Here is a 13,679-nt window from a genome sequence, read left to right as displayed (position 1 = left end):
GCTTGCACAGCAAATGCTCTTACCTACTGAACAGTCTCTCCAGTCCCCTTTTCCACAAAATAATCACTAAAACTGCCAAGAAAAGCACCAATACACAGCTAACATCAAATAGCTCCCTTACAAACTGCTCTTTGGGCAAGGCAGTCAAACCCCAGAAATAATCAATCATGTACCTGTAACAGATCTTCATTTCAAAGAATGTTTTTTAAACTGCAGCTATTACAGCAGTAACAAATGATCATCACAGACTTGAAGCCAAAAGGGGCAAAACCACATTCCTTAGGCAGCTGTTTAAAAGTGTACTGAGGCTTCATAATATCTATCTAACACAGGCAAATCTACATTTAAAACCAAAGGGTGGGTTACCTAGGGCATAGTGGTATAAAATCCTTAATGTACAAGTGAGTCTCTACATGTGAGCATCTCAGAAATGACCTAGGACTAAGAATAAATTATCATGACAGGACTGTAGCAACCAAATCTACCACATTATCGGAAAATATTTTAAACCTATTAGCATAAGCTGTGATTTAATATATGCCTTTTTATGCTTTGTTTACAAGGCAGTATGAATGAATGGCCTTTTAATTTCTTGTAAAGTCCTACATAGATGGATACACATTATTATCCTCTGTAGTGGTTTGAATATGCTTAGTCCATAGGGAGTGGTACTGTTAGGAGGTGTGGCCATGTTAAATGAAGTGATTTCACTGTGGGGGTGGGCTTTAAAGCTCTGCCCAGTGCAGAAGAGATTGTTTTCTCCTGGCTGGGGTCAGATCAAGAGGCAGAACTCTCACCTTCTCTAGTGCCATTCCTGCCTAGAAGCTGCCAGTTTCTGCCTAGATGATAATGGACTGAAACTCTGAAGCTGTAAACCAGCCCCAATTAAACACTGTCCTTTATAAGAGTTGTCTTGGGTTGTTTGGTTTTCTGGTGGTTAGCTTCTTGAAACAGGCAGCCTCTGGAGATGAGAGAGAGAGAGAGAGAGAGAGAGAGAGAGAGTGTGTGTGTGTGTGCGCGCGCGCGCACGCGCGCGCGCGCGCGCGCTGGGCACCCTCCAGAATGCAACAGAGACCTAGGAAGTGAGTAACTCTCAGGACTCAAAGAGAGGGACCTTAGGTGAAATGCTCTACAGTGGGGAGAGGGAACTTGTAGAGCCCACCTCCAGCAGGAAGAGAGAGCATCAAATGAGGGAGGGGGGTTGGCATTCCATAGTCAAAACTTTGAGCCATAATTGCTCCTGTCTGAAAGAACTGCAGGGATGGAAATGGAGAGGCGCCTGAGGAAAAGAAGGTCCAGTGACAGGCCCAAAGTAGGATCCAGCTCAAGGGGAGGTCCCAAGACCTGACACTATTACTGAGGCTATGGAGTGCTCACAAAAGGGACCCAGCATGACTGCCCATGACCCAACAAGCAGCTGAAAGGATCAGATGTAGATATTTGTACCCAACCAATGGACAGAAGCTGCTGACCTCTGTGCTTGGATTAGGGAAAGGCTGAAAGAAGCTGAGGAGGAGGGCAACTCTGTAGGAGAACCAGCAGTCTCAATTAACCTAGACTCCCAGAGATCTCTCAAACACTGGACTACCAACCAGGCAGCATACACCAGCTAATATGAGGCCCCCAACACATGTACAGAAAAGGACTGTTGGGTCTGGGTTCAGTCAGGGGAGATGCATTGTGGAGACACGGGGTAGGGAGGAGCTATGGGATGTGGAACACTGGGAGGGTGAATGGGTGAGCAGGGAATAAAATCTGGAGTGAAAGAAAGGAAGAAAGCAAGGAAACAAATAAGGAAGGAAGGACTAAAGGAAGGAAGGAGGAGGGAAGGAGGGAAGAAAGAAAGAAAGAAACAAACAAACAAAGTTGCTTTGTTCACGGTCTCTTCACAACAATGGAAACCCTAACTAAGGCACCCTCTAACAATAAATTTATTATTTAAATTTTAGGTACTTGTTCAACTCAGACATTTTCAGATCTTGAAGTAATCGTCAGGATTGTATTCATGCATTCTCCTTAGGGCTAATGAGAAAGGCAGTGAGATGGCTCAGCAGGCAAAGGCACTTACTAATAAGCCTTAGGACCAGAGTTTGATCTGTAGTACCCACATAAAGGTAAGAGAGAACCAGTTCCTACAAGTCGTCCTACAAAGGAAACTAATTCTGAAAGGATGCGTTTTTGTGAAGAAAGAATGTAAAAAGGTCAAAAGCTGACTTTAGGACTCCTTAGCATTGTTCTGCTCTACAGTAAATGTGAACTTTAACCTCCTAAAATGTGTGTTTCCCAGACTTCAACAGCTCCGTGCTAGAGTGATATGACTGCAGTCTCTACAGCCCAGCCCAGCCTCAGGGTCACTGGCAGCTCAGGGTCAACTCAGGGTCACTTCTGACACCTCCAGCTCAGGCAAGCGTTTCCATGCTCACAGGGTCAAGAGCCCAGGGTCAGCAGGAGTACTTAAGGACATGGATCGCTGTCCCCTTCTAGTCCCCTAATATGAAAATCTTTGAGTAGGGAAATGAAGTACCCTAGATCTAGATAGGCATGGGGAGGGGCAGGGGTGGAGCACACACCTAATGGGGCTGAAGGCTAACACAATAGCACAGTTGTACTGCAGTAAACTATTCCGGGAAAGTCTGGCCCCTTTCCTGGAACTCCCCAACTCCTCCTCTCCTCCTTACCTTACCAATACTCATGCTCCACATTAAGGTTTGCTTGTCAACCACACCTGACAGTGTGGCACGGGCTTGTTATATCAGCTCCTCAGGAGACTGAGGCAGGAGGAACACTAAATTCAAGGATTTCTGGGCTGTAGAGTAAACTCAAAGTCAGGTTGGGCAAATGGTAAGCATTTGTCTCAATATAAAAAGTTAAAAATAAATGGTAGTTCTGTGTTAGAAGATTTGCCTAGCATGCAATACTCCCTGCTATGCTCAGCCCTTAGCACCAATGAAAACACACACACAGACACACAGACACACAGACACACACACACACACAGCATCAGTCCAAACCACATAAAGAAAGCTACCCTAGTACCCACCACTTCTTGATAGGCTGGCTGGATTACTTCTCTTGAAATGTCTGCATACTTACCTTTAGGTATACATGGATGTATGTGTGTGCGTGCGTGTGTGCGTGCATGTGTGTGTGTGTGTGTGTGTGTATCTATCCCCTCTTCCCATGGGACTCTCACTTTTCCTGAATCATATGTAAATCTTTATCAAAACATTTTTTTCAACAAACTCTCAACTTTGCTTTAAATACAAAAGACCTTATATAATACTTTATTCAACTCAGTAACTGCCTATTACTGTCTTTTATACTTTCTGTCCATTTTGCTATTTAAGTACATAAAGTATTCCTCCACACTAGGAAGGAGTTCAAGCTGTTTTCCTTATCTAGGATGGATATCTCATGACGTAACCAAGGCTGGCTTGGAACCTGCAATCCTCCTACCTCTGACCCAGAGGGCTGGAAATATAGACAAGAACCACCATGCCAGACCCAAGGTTTATAAGAAATTCAAAATGGAGTGGAGATGGAGGTACATTTTTTTATCTGCTCTGGGGCAAACAGATCTCCACCACTGCATAGTCAGACACTGCTCCCTTCCCATGACTCCCAAATCCTCATTTTTTTTTCTCTTTTTTAAATGCTCAGAGGGTATTTTATCCAAAAGAGAGGGTCTGCAAGCTGTACTAATTACCAAATAGTTGCATTAAACTCCTTTCCATTCAACTGCAGGCAAGGAAAAGGAACATCTTTCTCTCTCAGGAGAAAGATTCATGGGACACACCCAGAATTCTGAAGGAAAAACAGAAAGAAGTCCGTCACAATTTCTGCTCTAGACTCCAAAAGAACAGCACCAAGTCAAAGTAGAGACAGAAAAGGAGTGAACTAGTGTGACATGAATTGTCCTCCCCACTATGATAGACATGCTCGCCAAAGAAAAGGAACAGGTGCGAATTCAGAAACAAGCTAAGGCAAGAAGAGAAACATGGAACTAGAATATCAACTGTGTCTGATAAGTCTGGACAGAGGACAGAGGGAGGATACAAAACACCATTGTTATCAGGCACAAACAGAGTACATGCAATATCTCTTATAGATATTATTTGACCAAAGAGAAACTCCTGTTCTGTAATCTGCAGCTGTATTTGAAGGGTCATATTGAAGCACTGTGAAACTGTGCATGTGCTATCTGTAATACAGAGGACCACAAGGAAAACCAGACAATGGCCTTCAGGTAATATTTTCATATGGTTGTTCTTTTTGTGATTTGAGTACCTCTTGAGAGCTCAGGTAACAGGCACGGACTCCCACACCTGGTTTATTCAGTGCTGAGGGTCACCTAATCCAGGACTTCCTGCATGCTCTCTAAACACCATCACCTGAGCTACACCCTCAACTTCCCCCAGTCCTAATATATGTGTGTATTTCTCTCTACTCCACAAAAGAAGAAAGGGAGGAGTTCAATGACCAAGTCTAAACATCAAACTATAAACACTACACAGGCATTAGTTTGTAACTCATCTCCATATTAGGTTACTTCTAAATTTAAAAGTTCTCAGTTTTCCCTAATTTCTTTCTCAGCCTGCTTATCCTTTGAGTATAGGAAGGCCATTGATTTGCTTGAGTTGATTTTATAACCTGCCACTTTGCTAAAGTTGTTTATCAGCTGTAGGAGTTCTCTAGTGGAGTTTATTGGGTCACTTAGGTAGACTATCATGTCATCTGCAAATAATGATAGTTTGACTTCTTCCTTTCCAATTTGTATCCCTTTGACCTCCTTATGTTATCGAATTGCCCAAGCTAGTACCTCAAGTACAATATTGAAAAGATAAGGAGAGAGGGGGTAGCCCTGTCTAGTCCCTGATTTTAGTGGGATTGCTTCAAGTTTCTCTCCATTTAGTTTGATGCTGGCCACCGGTTTGCTGTATATTGCTTTTACTATGTTTAGGTATGGGCCTTGAATTCCCGTTCTTTCCAAGACTTTAAGCATGAAAGGATGCTGAATTTTGTCAAATGCTTTTGAAGCTAATAGAAAAGAAACTGGGGACATTGGTACCCTTGGGGACATTGGTACAGGGAGAAAATTTCTGAACAGAACACCAATAGCGTATGCTCTAAGATCAAGAATTGACAAATGGGACCTCATAAAATTACAAAGTTTCTGTATGGCAAAGGACACCATCAAAAGGACAAATCGGCAACCAACAAATTGGGAAAAGATCTTCACCAATCCTACATCAGATAGAGGGCTAATATCCAATATATATAAAGAACTTAAGAAGTTAGACTCCAGAAAACCAAACAACCCTATTAAAAAATGGGGTACAGAGTTAAACAGGGAATTCTCACCTGAAGAACTTCGGATGGCAGAGAAGCATCTTAAAAAATGCTCAACTTCATTAGTCATTAGGGAAATGCAAATCAAAACAACCCTGAGATTTCACCTTACACCAGTCAGAATGGCTAAGATTAAAAATTCAGGAGACAGCAGGTGTTGGAGAGGATGTGGAGAAAGAGGAACACTCCTCCACTGCTGGTGGGGTTGCAAATTGGTACAACCACTCTGGAAATCAGTCTGGCGGTTCCTCCGAAAACTGGGCACCTCACTTCCAGAAGATCCTGCTATACCACTCCTGGGCATATACCCAGAGGATTCCCCACCATGTAATAAGGATACATGCTCTACTATGTTCATAGCAGCCCTATTTATAATTGCCAGATGCTGGAAAGAACCCAGGTATCCCTCAACAGAAGAGTGGATGCAAAAAATGTGGTATATCTACACAATGGAGTACTATTCAGCCATTAGAAACAATGAATTCATGAAATTCTTAGGCAAATGGATGGAGCTAGAGAACATCATACTAAGTGAGGTAACCCAGACTCAAAAGGTGAATCATGGTATGCACTCACTAATAAGTGGATATTAACCTAGAAAACTGGAATACCCCAAACATAATCCATACATCAAATGAGGTACAAGAAGAAAGGAGGAGTGGCCCCTGGTTCTAGAAAGACTCAGTGAAGAAGTATAGGGCAAAACCAGAACGGGGAAGTGGGAAGGGGTGGGGGGGAGGACAGGGGGAGAAAAGGGGGCTTATGGGACTTTCGGGGAGTGGGGGGCTAGAAAAGGGGAAATCATTTGAAATGTAAATAAAAAATATATCGAATAAAAAAAAGGCTACATCAAAAAAAATTCTCAGTTTAAATATCAAGAGGCTTTCATGTGATACAGAGATGTCTTTCTATCCAAAGCAGTCCAAACTAAACCCCTCTGGCCTCTGGACTGTTGTAAATCAAAGGCACTTCATTCAAGAGTTTAAAAACAGAAGGTGGGAGGGCACTGCTCTAACCTTGGCATTATTTCTTAAAAGCAGATGAAGTTTCCCAGGAAAAGGAATAGCATCCTTATCCTCAAGGACAGACAGAGATGCCACTAGACCCAGAGTAAATTGTACATTCTTCATAAGAAAAGAACCGTTAGCTGTTGTTACACTGTATACAGAATCAGTGTCCTTTTCACAGTTGGTTACCCTTTGCCCCATTCGAAGTGTGTTGGTTCTCACGGTTCCGTTCTCACGGTTCCTCTGGCCTTTCTTCTCTAGGATGGTTCCTGTACCAGGAATGCTAGTACTTGTCTGTGATGCTTTCTGCCCTCACTCCAACATCCATCTAGTTCTGTAATCCTGTTGGGACTCTCAGAAGATGGGAGCGCAGTGCCACAGACCCTGTGCAGCTACTTAGGAGCATCAGTGTCTTTAAAACCTGCAAAGATACCATGGGCCATCTGACTTCTTTTCTCACAGTTTTTCCCAGACTTACCAAAGGATTCAGTTTTCCTGTATGCATTCACAGCAGCAGACCCTCTCCCACATCCTTCTTTTTTTTGTTGGGGGTAGGGGTGAGACAGGGTTTCTCTGTGTAACTCTGGCTGACCTGGAACTCACTCTGTAGACCAGGCTAGCCTCGAACTCAGAAATCCACCTGCCTCTGCCTCCCAAGTGCTGGGATTAACGGTGTGCACCACCACTACCCAGCTTCACATCCTTCTGACATAGGAAGACTTGTGGACTTTTATTTAATTATTCAAATTTAGCAAGTATTTTAAAGCTAGAGGGTTATATAATAATGAGTGATTTATAATCTTGAGTTGAATTCTTATATATGAAGAAAACTTTTTAAGATGAATATTAAGAAATCGGGTTCCACTATAATAGCATGGCATGATAACCCTAAGGGTACAGTAGTGACATGTATACCTTGGTGGTAACCGAGAGTTCTCTAACTAGACTTAAGACCCATTCAACAAGATGGAAGTGAGATCTGGTACTGGAAACACGGTCACTATCCAGGGCTAGTGAAATCATAAATCCTGGAAGAGAACTACTAACGCTACTTTTTTAAACTAGAATAATACCTGAATATTATCATATTTGTGCTTATAGCCAGATATGTGTAGTCCTCTTCAAAGAAACGTAATGCCATAGACAGAGACTATTATAAAAGAAAAAAAACACTACAACCAATTAAAATCTTGACTTATAGAATCCAATCCTTGGATATATCTACAAAACAAATTCCTCACCTAAGGCTTAAGGAACACTGCAGAAGAGGGGCCAGAAAGACTATCTTTGGATCCCTTTCCCAGCTGGGTTGCCTTGTCTGGCTGTAGTGGGAGAGGATGTGTTTAGTACTGATGAGACTTGATGTGCCAGGGCAGGTGGGGCACCTCCCTTTTCTGAGAAGAGGGTAACTGGAGAAAGGCAGTGGGAGGGGACTAATACGAGAGGAGGGAGGGGGACTTCGATCTGGATATAAAGTGAATGACTAAATAAAGTAATGAAGTACAAAAGAAAAATTAAAAAATATCTAGAGAATCAGGGAGTTTTGCTGTGAGAATGTCTCCTAGTAATTTCAGAAGCTATACACATAAAGTCTCACTAATGTAACTGCCTAAACATGATCTGAACAAGACAGCAGCAACAGACATGGTGACATAGACTGGAGAAGGAGGAAGCTCCAAGGGCCTCAGCTCTATGGGAAGAACTATACAGTAACTAAGGGATTCTCAGAGTGTGAGAAATAGACTTTTCCAGGGAATAGCACACCAATCTGTAGCCCTGGAAAAAAATATTTACAAGTAACATTATACAGAGTTAGTAGGTTGTATTTAGAAACACATATACATATATGCATGTAGCAACAATTAATACAAAAAAAAGGCCATGAATTTGAAAGAGAGAAAGGAGGGGTATATGGGACATATGGGAAGGAGAAGGGAGAAGGGAGAAATGATGTCATTATAATCTTTATGTTGGGAATTATGAAGAGGCCAAGTCTACAGTTACATCCCATTGTACTAGCAATCCGGGCTCCAGCCATGATCACAAATAGTCAGCAGTGCAACCAGGACCCCAAAATGCTCTGTATTGCAATTCTTGAATATTATAATAATATTATACATTTTTCTTACAATTTCTTCCTTTTTTACTAACATCTTTTATCATCTCAAGATATATTTCTTATGCTAAACTTTCAGTCAACATATTGTAATGATTGCATATAACTCAGTTTGCGGTCTTCTCCTACAGCGATCATGTTCCTCGGGACTTGGTTAATGGTGATTTTTAAACTATGTTTATTGCCTAGTGTTTCTAAAAATAAATACTGAACAAAAATGAAGAGGAAAAAAGAAGTAGGTTCTGGACTTTATAAAGAAGCTAGAGCCTCAGCACTTAAACAACATTATTACCACTGATTATTGGTAAACACCAGGTTTTGCCTATCTGATGGCACTGACACCTCTCTGGAATCAGATCTCAGTTCCCTGAACCTGAGACTCTAAAAAAATGAACTGAAGATTGTATCCCAACAAGTATCACGGAGAGAATCACCCTAATTTCCAGGGTCTTTGTGAAGAATGGACAGACTAAAAGTTATGGAGCAAACAGGGGATTGCATATTTTATAGATAATATTTTTATTGCTTATTCGTAGCAAACACCAGACTTCACTATTGGTGTCAGGGCTATCATGGTGAAGAGAAATTAACTATGGTCTCACCCCTCAAAGACCTTATGTTCTAATATATTAGAAATACTTAAATTCAACCAGGTCATACATTGCTACACTTTACAGAGATGTACTGTTACCTCTTCACTTGCAAATACAATTTCAATGGCCAAGGATCCCACAGGCAAAAGACTCAGTAGCAGCCACAGATTTGGGCTGGAAAGCTGCCTTAGCAAGAGGTGTCAGCCTGCAGTGTGAGCCGAAAACCTGAAAAGCTCTATAGCTCCACAGCATGAGCCATCAAGCCTGAACCACACCTCACTTCCCAGCAGAACCAAGTGTAGCAATCAGTGGAAAGATGGGGAGGTCATACCCCACCCATCCCTGGAGAAAACCCAAACCATTTTAAGTATAACTAATAAACGATGAAAGAATCTCTTAAGCTTTAAGTCAGCTTCTTTGAAATAATCTGGCTACTTAAGAATACTTGCAACCCAACTGTATTTAGTAGGTCTCTCTGGGGTTCTGGAGTTCTGAGGTTCATGAACACGGGTATGTCCCTGATCTTTTCACTTGTTACTTTTAAATTTTACTTTCTACACTTGTCTTCTGCACTAGACTGCAAAGCTTTTCTTCTTCTATGTCCTCCCGCCCGGTGCAACTACTTCCAAGTTCAACAGATTTGTGTTGAATTATTAATTGGTGCCAAGCAGTGTGCCAGGCAATGGGAAACTGGCATTAAAAGTACATTCCCTGCCAAAGAGTAAATAATGAAGGGGAGAGAGTCAGCAACTCGAACATGTGATCTAGTCTAATGGAACACAATACCAGATGAGGAGGGGTCATAAGAGAAGGAATATCCAGGGGGAGCAAAGGAAAGGCAGGCTCCCAATGAAAGAGAAGAAAGCTACAGTCCCCAGTAGCTACACATGTGTGAACTGGGAACAGAGTCTAGGGAGTTACATGCAGTACAAAAAACACAGAGGTAAAATCTCTGGAAGAGGAGCAATGGAAAAACTAGTTTACTAGTACAAATGTTAGAAAGAACTGCTGAAAACAGTGTTGCTAAAGATGAATAGTCTCTCATAATAAATACGCAAAGTTTCTGTCCCAATGCTTACCTCCCTGAAATTGATTTTGTTGACCCTGGGATCTCTGGTACAGGGCGGTGTCTCAGTAGAAACGATCGAGAAGGTCTGGAAACCAGCTTGCTCCGGCTTCTCATGGGGCTGTGGACTGGTGAGGATGGAACATACAATTCATTCACCACCATCTCTCCTTGAAACTGAAAGAATGGGGCTGGTGGGAAGCTTTCTAACACGCCATTAGTTCCATTTCCAGAATGTGTTTCTGAGGGTGGATAGTCCACAGAGGGGAGACATGGAGTGTTTGTGCTAAGTGCCTTGCTGGAGTCTTCTGATAGCAAGTTGACGTTTTCTCTCTGTTCTTCTCCAGCAGTATAATCCACAGCCTTCTTGGGAATCAAAGAATCTATTTTAATATTTACACGATCAAATAAAGAATCTTGCAAAGAATCCACATTCTGGTGTAGCTCTTCTTCTGGACAGGGTAGGTCATGTGAAGAAGGAGATAGCTTATCCTGTGATTTAGGAGACTGACAGTTTCCTTCACTAATGGTACCGGTTGTAACTGTCTCAGATGGTGTCGGGCCAGGTCTATGGACAGTAACAGAATCAGAACATTCTATGCAGGCGTTGCTGCTGGAAGATGGAGCACTGTGTTGTTCTTTTGTGGTGCTGCCGTTCTTTGTCTTTTGCACATTTGCATATATTGGGAAGTCTTGCATTTTTGAAAAGATCATCTGTAGCTGTTTAAGTATCCTCCTACGGTGTCCTGTAGGTGATATTCCAATTTGATGCAGCACGCTGTCATTTATGGATGTGCAGTCCTTCACAGTATAAAAACCAAATTCACGGAAATGTAAGAGGTACTGCTCCAGATTGATGCTCATCAGGAAGTCTCTGATGTCCACATTTACTTCACTGACTGAGGACATAATGGTGGCTTCATTACTATGTGAGTATTAAAAGCTGCACAATGAGACGCACACAAGGATTTAATTCTTTATGTGTATTTTTTCGCCTCTATCACTTCTGACAAAAGTTTTTATATGTTATTTTCTGTTCGTGTGCTCATACCTGGAAAAGATAATTAGGATATGTTCATTATAAGGAGATATTATACACACACACACACACACACACACACACACCACACACACACACACACACACACACACACACACACACAGTTTCTTTTAGTGGTCCTGGGAATCAACTCAGAATCTTTAGACATGTTAAGCAATCACTTTACCCCCAAGCCCAGGTTTCAACTAGCAAAGCCTGGCTTTATGTTAAACTTACACAAATCAGGAATAAGGCACCAGTCACGAGACTAGACTGTTTTGTGGCCCTGAAGGCCAATTCCCAGGCTTAACACAAAGTTGCAGAGCAGAAGTGCTGTCATAATACCAAAATTAAACCGACTCTCACAAATGCCTACATGTGACAAAAATTAATTTATATCATTAGCTGAGAAAACAAGGGGAAATGCCTGGCAGTGGTGGAGCACACCTTTAATCCCAGCACTTGGGAGGCAGAGGCAGATGGATTTCTGAGTTCGAGGCCAGCCTGGTCTACAGAGTGAGTTCAGGACAGCCAGGACTACACAGAGAAACCCTGTCTCGAAAACAAAACAAAACAAAAACCCCAAAAAAACAAAAACAAAAACAAAAAAGGAGGGGGAATAATAAAGACTGATTCTCAAAGCCTTTGTAGAAATTCTATAATGTTCACCTAAAAAAAAAAAAAACTAAAAATATTCAAAAATAGAACACAGCTGAGCAAGATAAAGACCTGATGAATATTCTCCAAAGAGAACAATATGATATGTGAAAAAATTAATTAAAACTCCAGGTGTTCCTAGGCAACTTCCCAAGGAGTGCATTCCAGTCAAATAGTAAGCATACAGTCAGATACAAGACTTAGAATTAATATTAAATAGTCATAAAGTAGGTGTATTAAACAAGAGTCCCCCCAAAACACTGACAGATTATTCTCTTGATGGCTCAGAGACTGGTACTTTTTCTTCACAGCTGCTTTTTAGAAACAACTTCCACTATTGTTTCTGACCCTTAAGAGGCAGGCAGACCCCACTGCTCCTTACATTTCAAAAGAGCAGGTAGCATTATGTGTTAGCAGTCAGTATTAATAAGCAAAGTAACCCCAGCTGAGTAATAATTAGGTAATTTCTAAGTATAGGAATACCAGTAAGAAGAGGATGCAGTGTAAAGTTTAAAGGTCCATGTTTTCCTTCAGTGTGTTCCTGGCAGAGTGAAATAGCAGGTTCCATTTTCCGCAAAGCTTTTGCTTTCTTTTCTATCCCTGTATTTCCTTTTTTGTATTTTTCAGTAGCAAAGATGGAGCCCAGGGCCCCACTTATATGTGAGTGCTCTATAGAGAAGCTTCCCACCCTTTAACAAAGCTTGAAGTGATTTCACTATGTTGAGATAGCTGGCTCTGAACTACATCTTGAGCCCAAATCTATGAACCTTCAAAATTAACCTAGAATAGCTCGTCATTATAGGTGTATGCCACCAGCCCTAGCATCATAGGCTTTTCAAAAAGCTAATTTATCTCAGTGTGGGCTACATGGGTGTGTTCAGTCTGTGCAAATTTCTATACCTTATGCTTCAAGGAAAAGAATCACTATATAAACATCATAACAAAACATAAAACAAGCAAGGGAAAGTTCCCTAACCAATTTCCTTTCTGCAGTGTCGCTCTCTGGACATGATGTCTGCTGTTGCCCACAAAGGGCACTGCACAGACTCAGCATGTACAAGGGAACATAAAGTTCTGCCTTAAATACTTAAAAAAAAAAGAATCAGCAAACACGGTCAAACAGGGAGAGCCTTAGAGGAGAGCATCCGTTTTTGTTCAGACCTTACTATAGAAGCAGAGAACTTAAAACGCAATAAAGCAGGAAATGCCTGTGTCATGGAAGATGTGGGGGAGGGTGCTAACCCACACTACCAAATACAAACCACTTAACTTTGTAGTTGATTTTATATATATATATAAAATTTATTTTTCAGGACTATAGCTGAAACTAACTGCTACAATGTACATAATAAGTAAGTCGAGAATCCAGCTCATTATGAGTTATAAGCACAATGTACTGGTGAATAATTTAAAGGATCAGAAGAACTGTCCTTTGGGGTCAAATAAATTCCAAATGGCACCGTCATGTTTACCAGCTCTCACAGAAAAACTATTAGCACAACAAAAACAATTTTAGCATAGCATAGAAATACTTCAAGACAATTTCAGATTTTTCTATAAGCAGTATCCATCACCTATCCCACCCCTAGTCCCTCAAATCTGAGATCCAGAAGGATTCCCCGAGCCCACTGTTTTGTCACCAAGTGCACACAGGAAACGGACAAACTACTGACTTCATTCTTTGCTATAGCCTAAGCACACCTCTACTCCCAAGTTCCTGTGCTGAAGCCCTGACCCTCAGTGGAACTCTATTTGGAGGTAGTGATTCCTTAAATGATGCCATTCTGATACAATAGGTTTAGATGCTTGTAAGAGATATCACAAAGCTTGCTATTCCCTTGCCCAGGTCATA

The 13,679-nt window shown here is 41.5% G+C and overlaps 1 protein-coding gene across 2 annotated transcripts in view; it reads right to left on the bottom strand.

Annotated features, from left to right (window-relative positions):
- Arap2 (ArfGAP with RhoGAP domain, ankyrin repeat and PH domain 2) overlaps positions 1-13,679 on the bottom strand; it is a 169,855-nt gene that overhangs the window by 141,296 nt on the left and 14,880 nt on the right. For both annotated transcript variants that reach the window (XM_052199605.1, XM_052199606.1), the window contains exon 2: positions 10,145-11,182. In XM_052199605.1, the coding sequence (XP_052055565.1) occupies positions 10,145-11,040 (896 nt within the window). In that variant the 5' untranslated portion in view covers positions 11,041-11,182. The remainder of the gene's footprint in view (positions 1-10,144; positions 11,183-13,679) is intronic.

Source organism: Apodemus sylvaticus, chromosome 11, assembly GCF_947179515.1.
Source record: "Apodemus sylvaticus chromosome 11, mApoSyl1.1, whole genome shotgun sequence".
Taxonomy (NCBI): Eukaryota; Metazoa; Chordata; class Mammalia; order Rodentia; family Muridae; genus Apodemus; species Apodemus sylvaticus.
The sequence above is the reverse complement of the archived record's forward strand: the minus strand, read 5'-3'. Positions and strand labels throughout refer to the sequence as shown.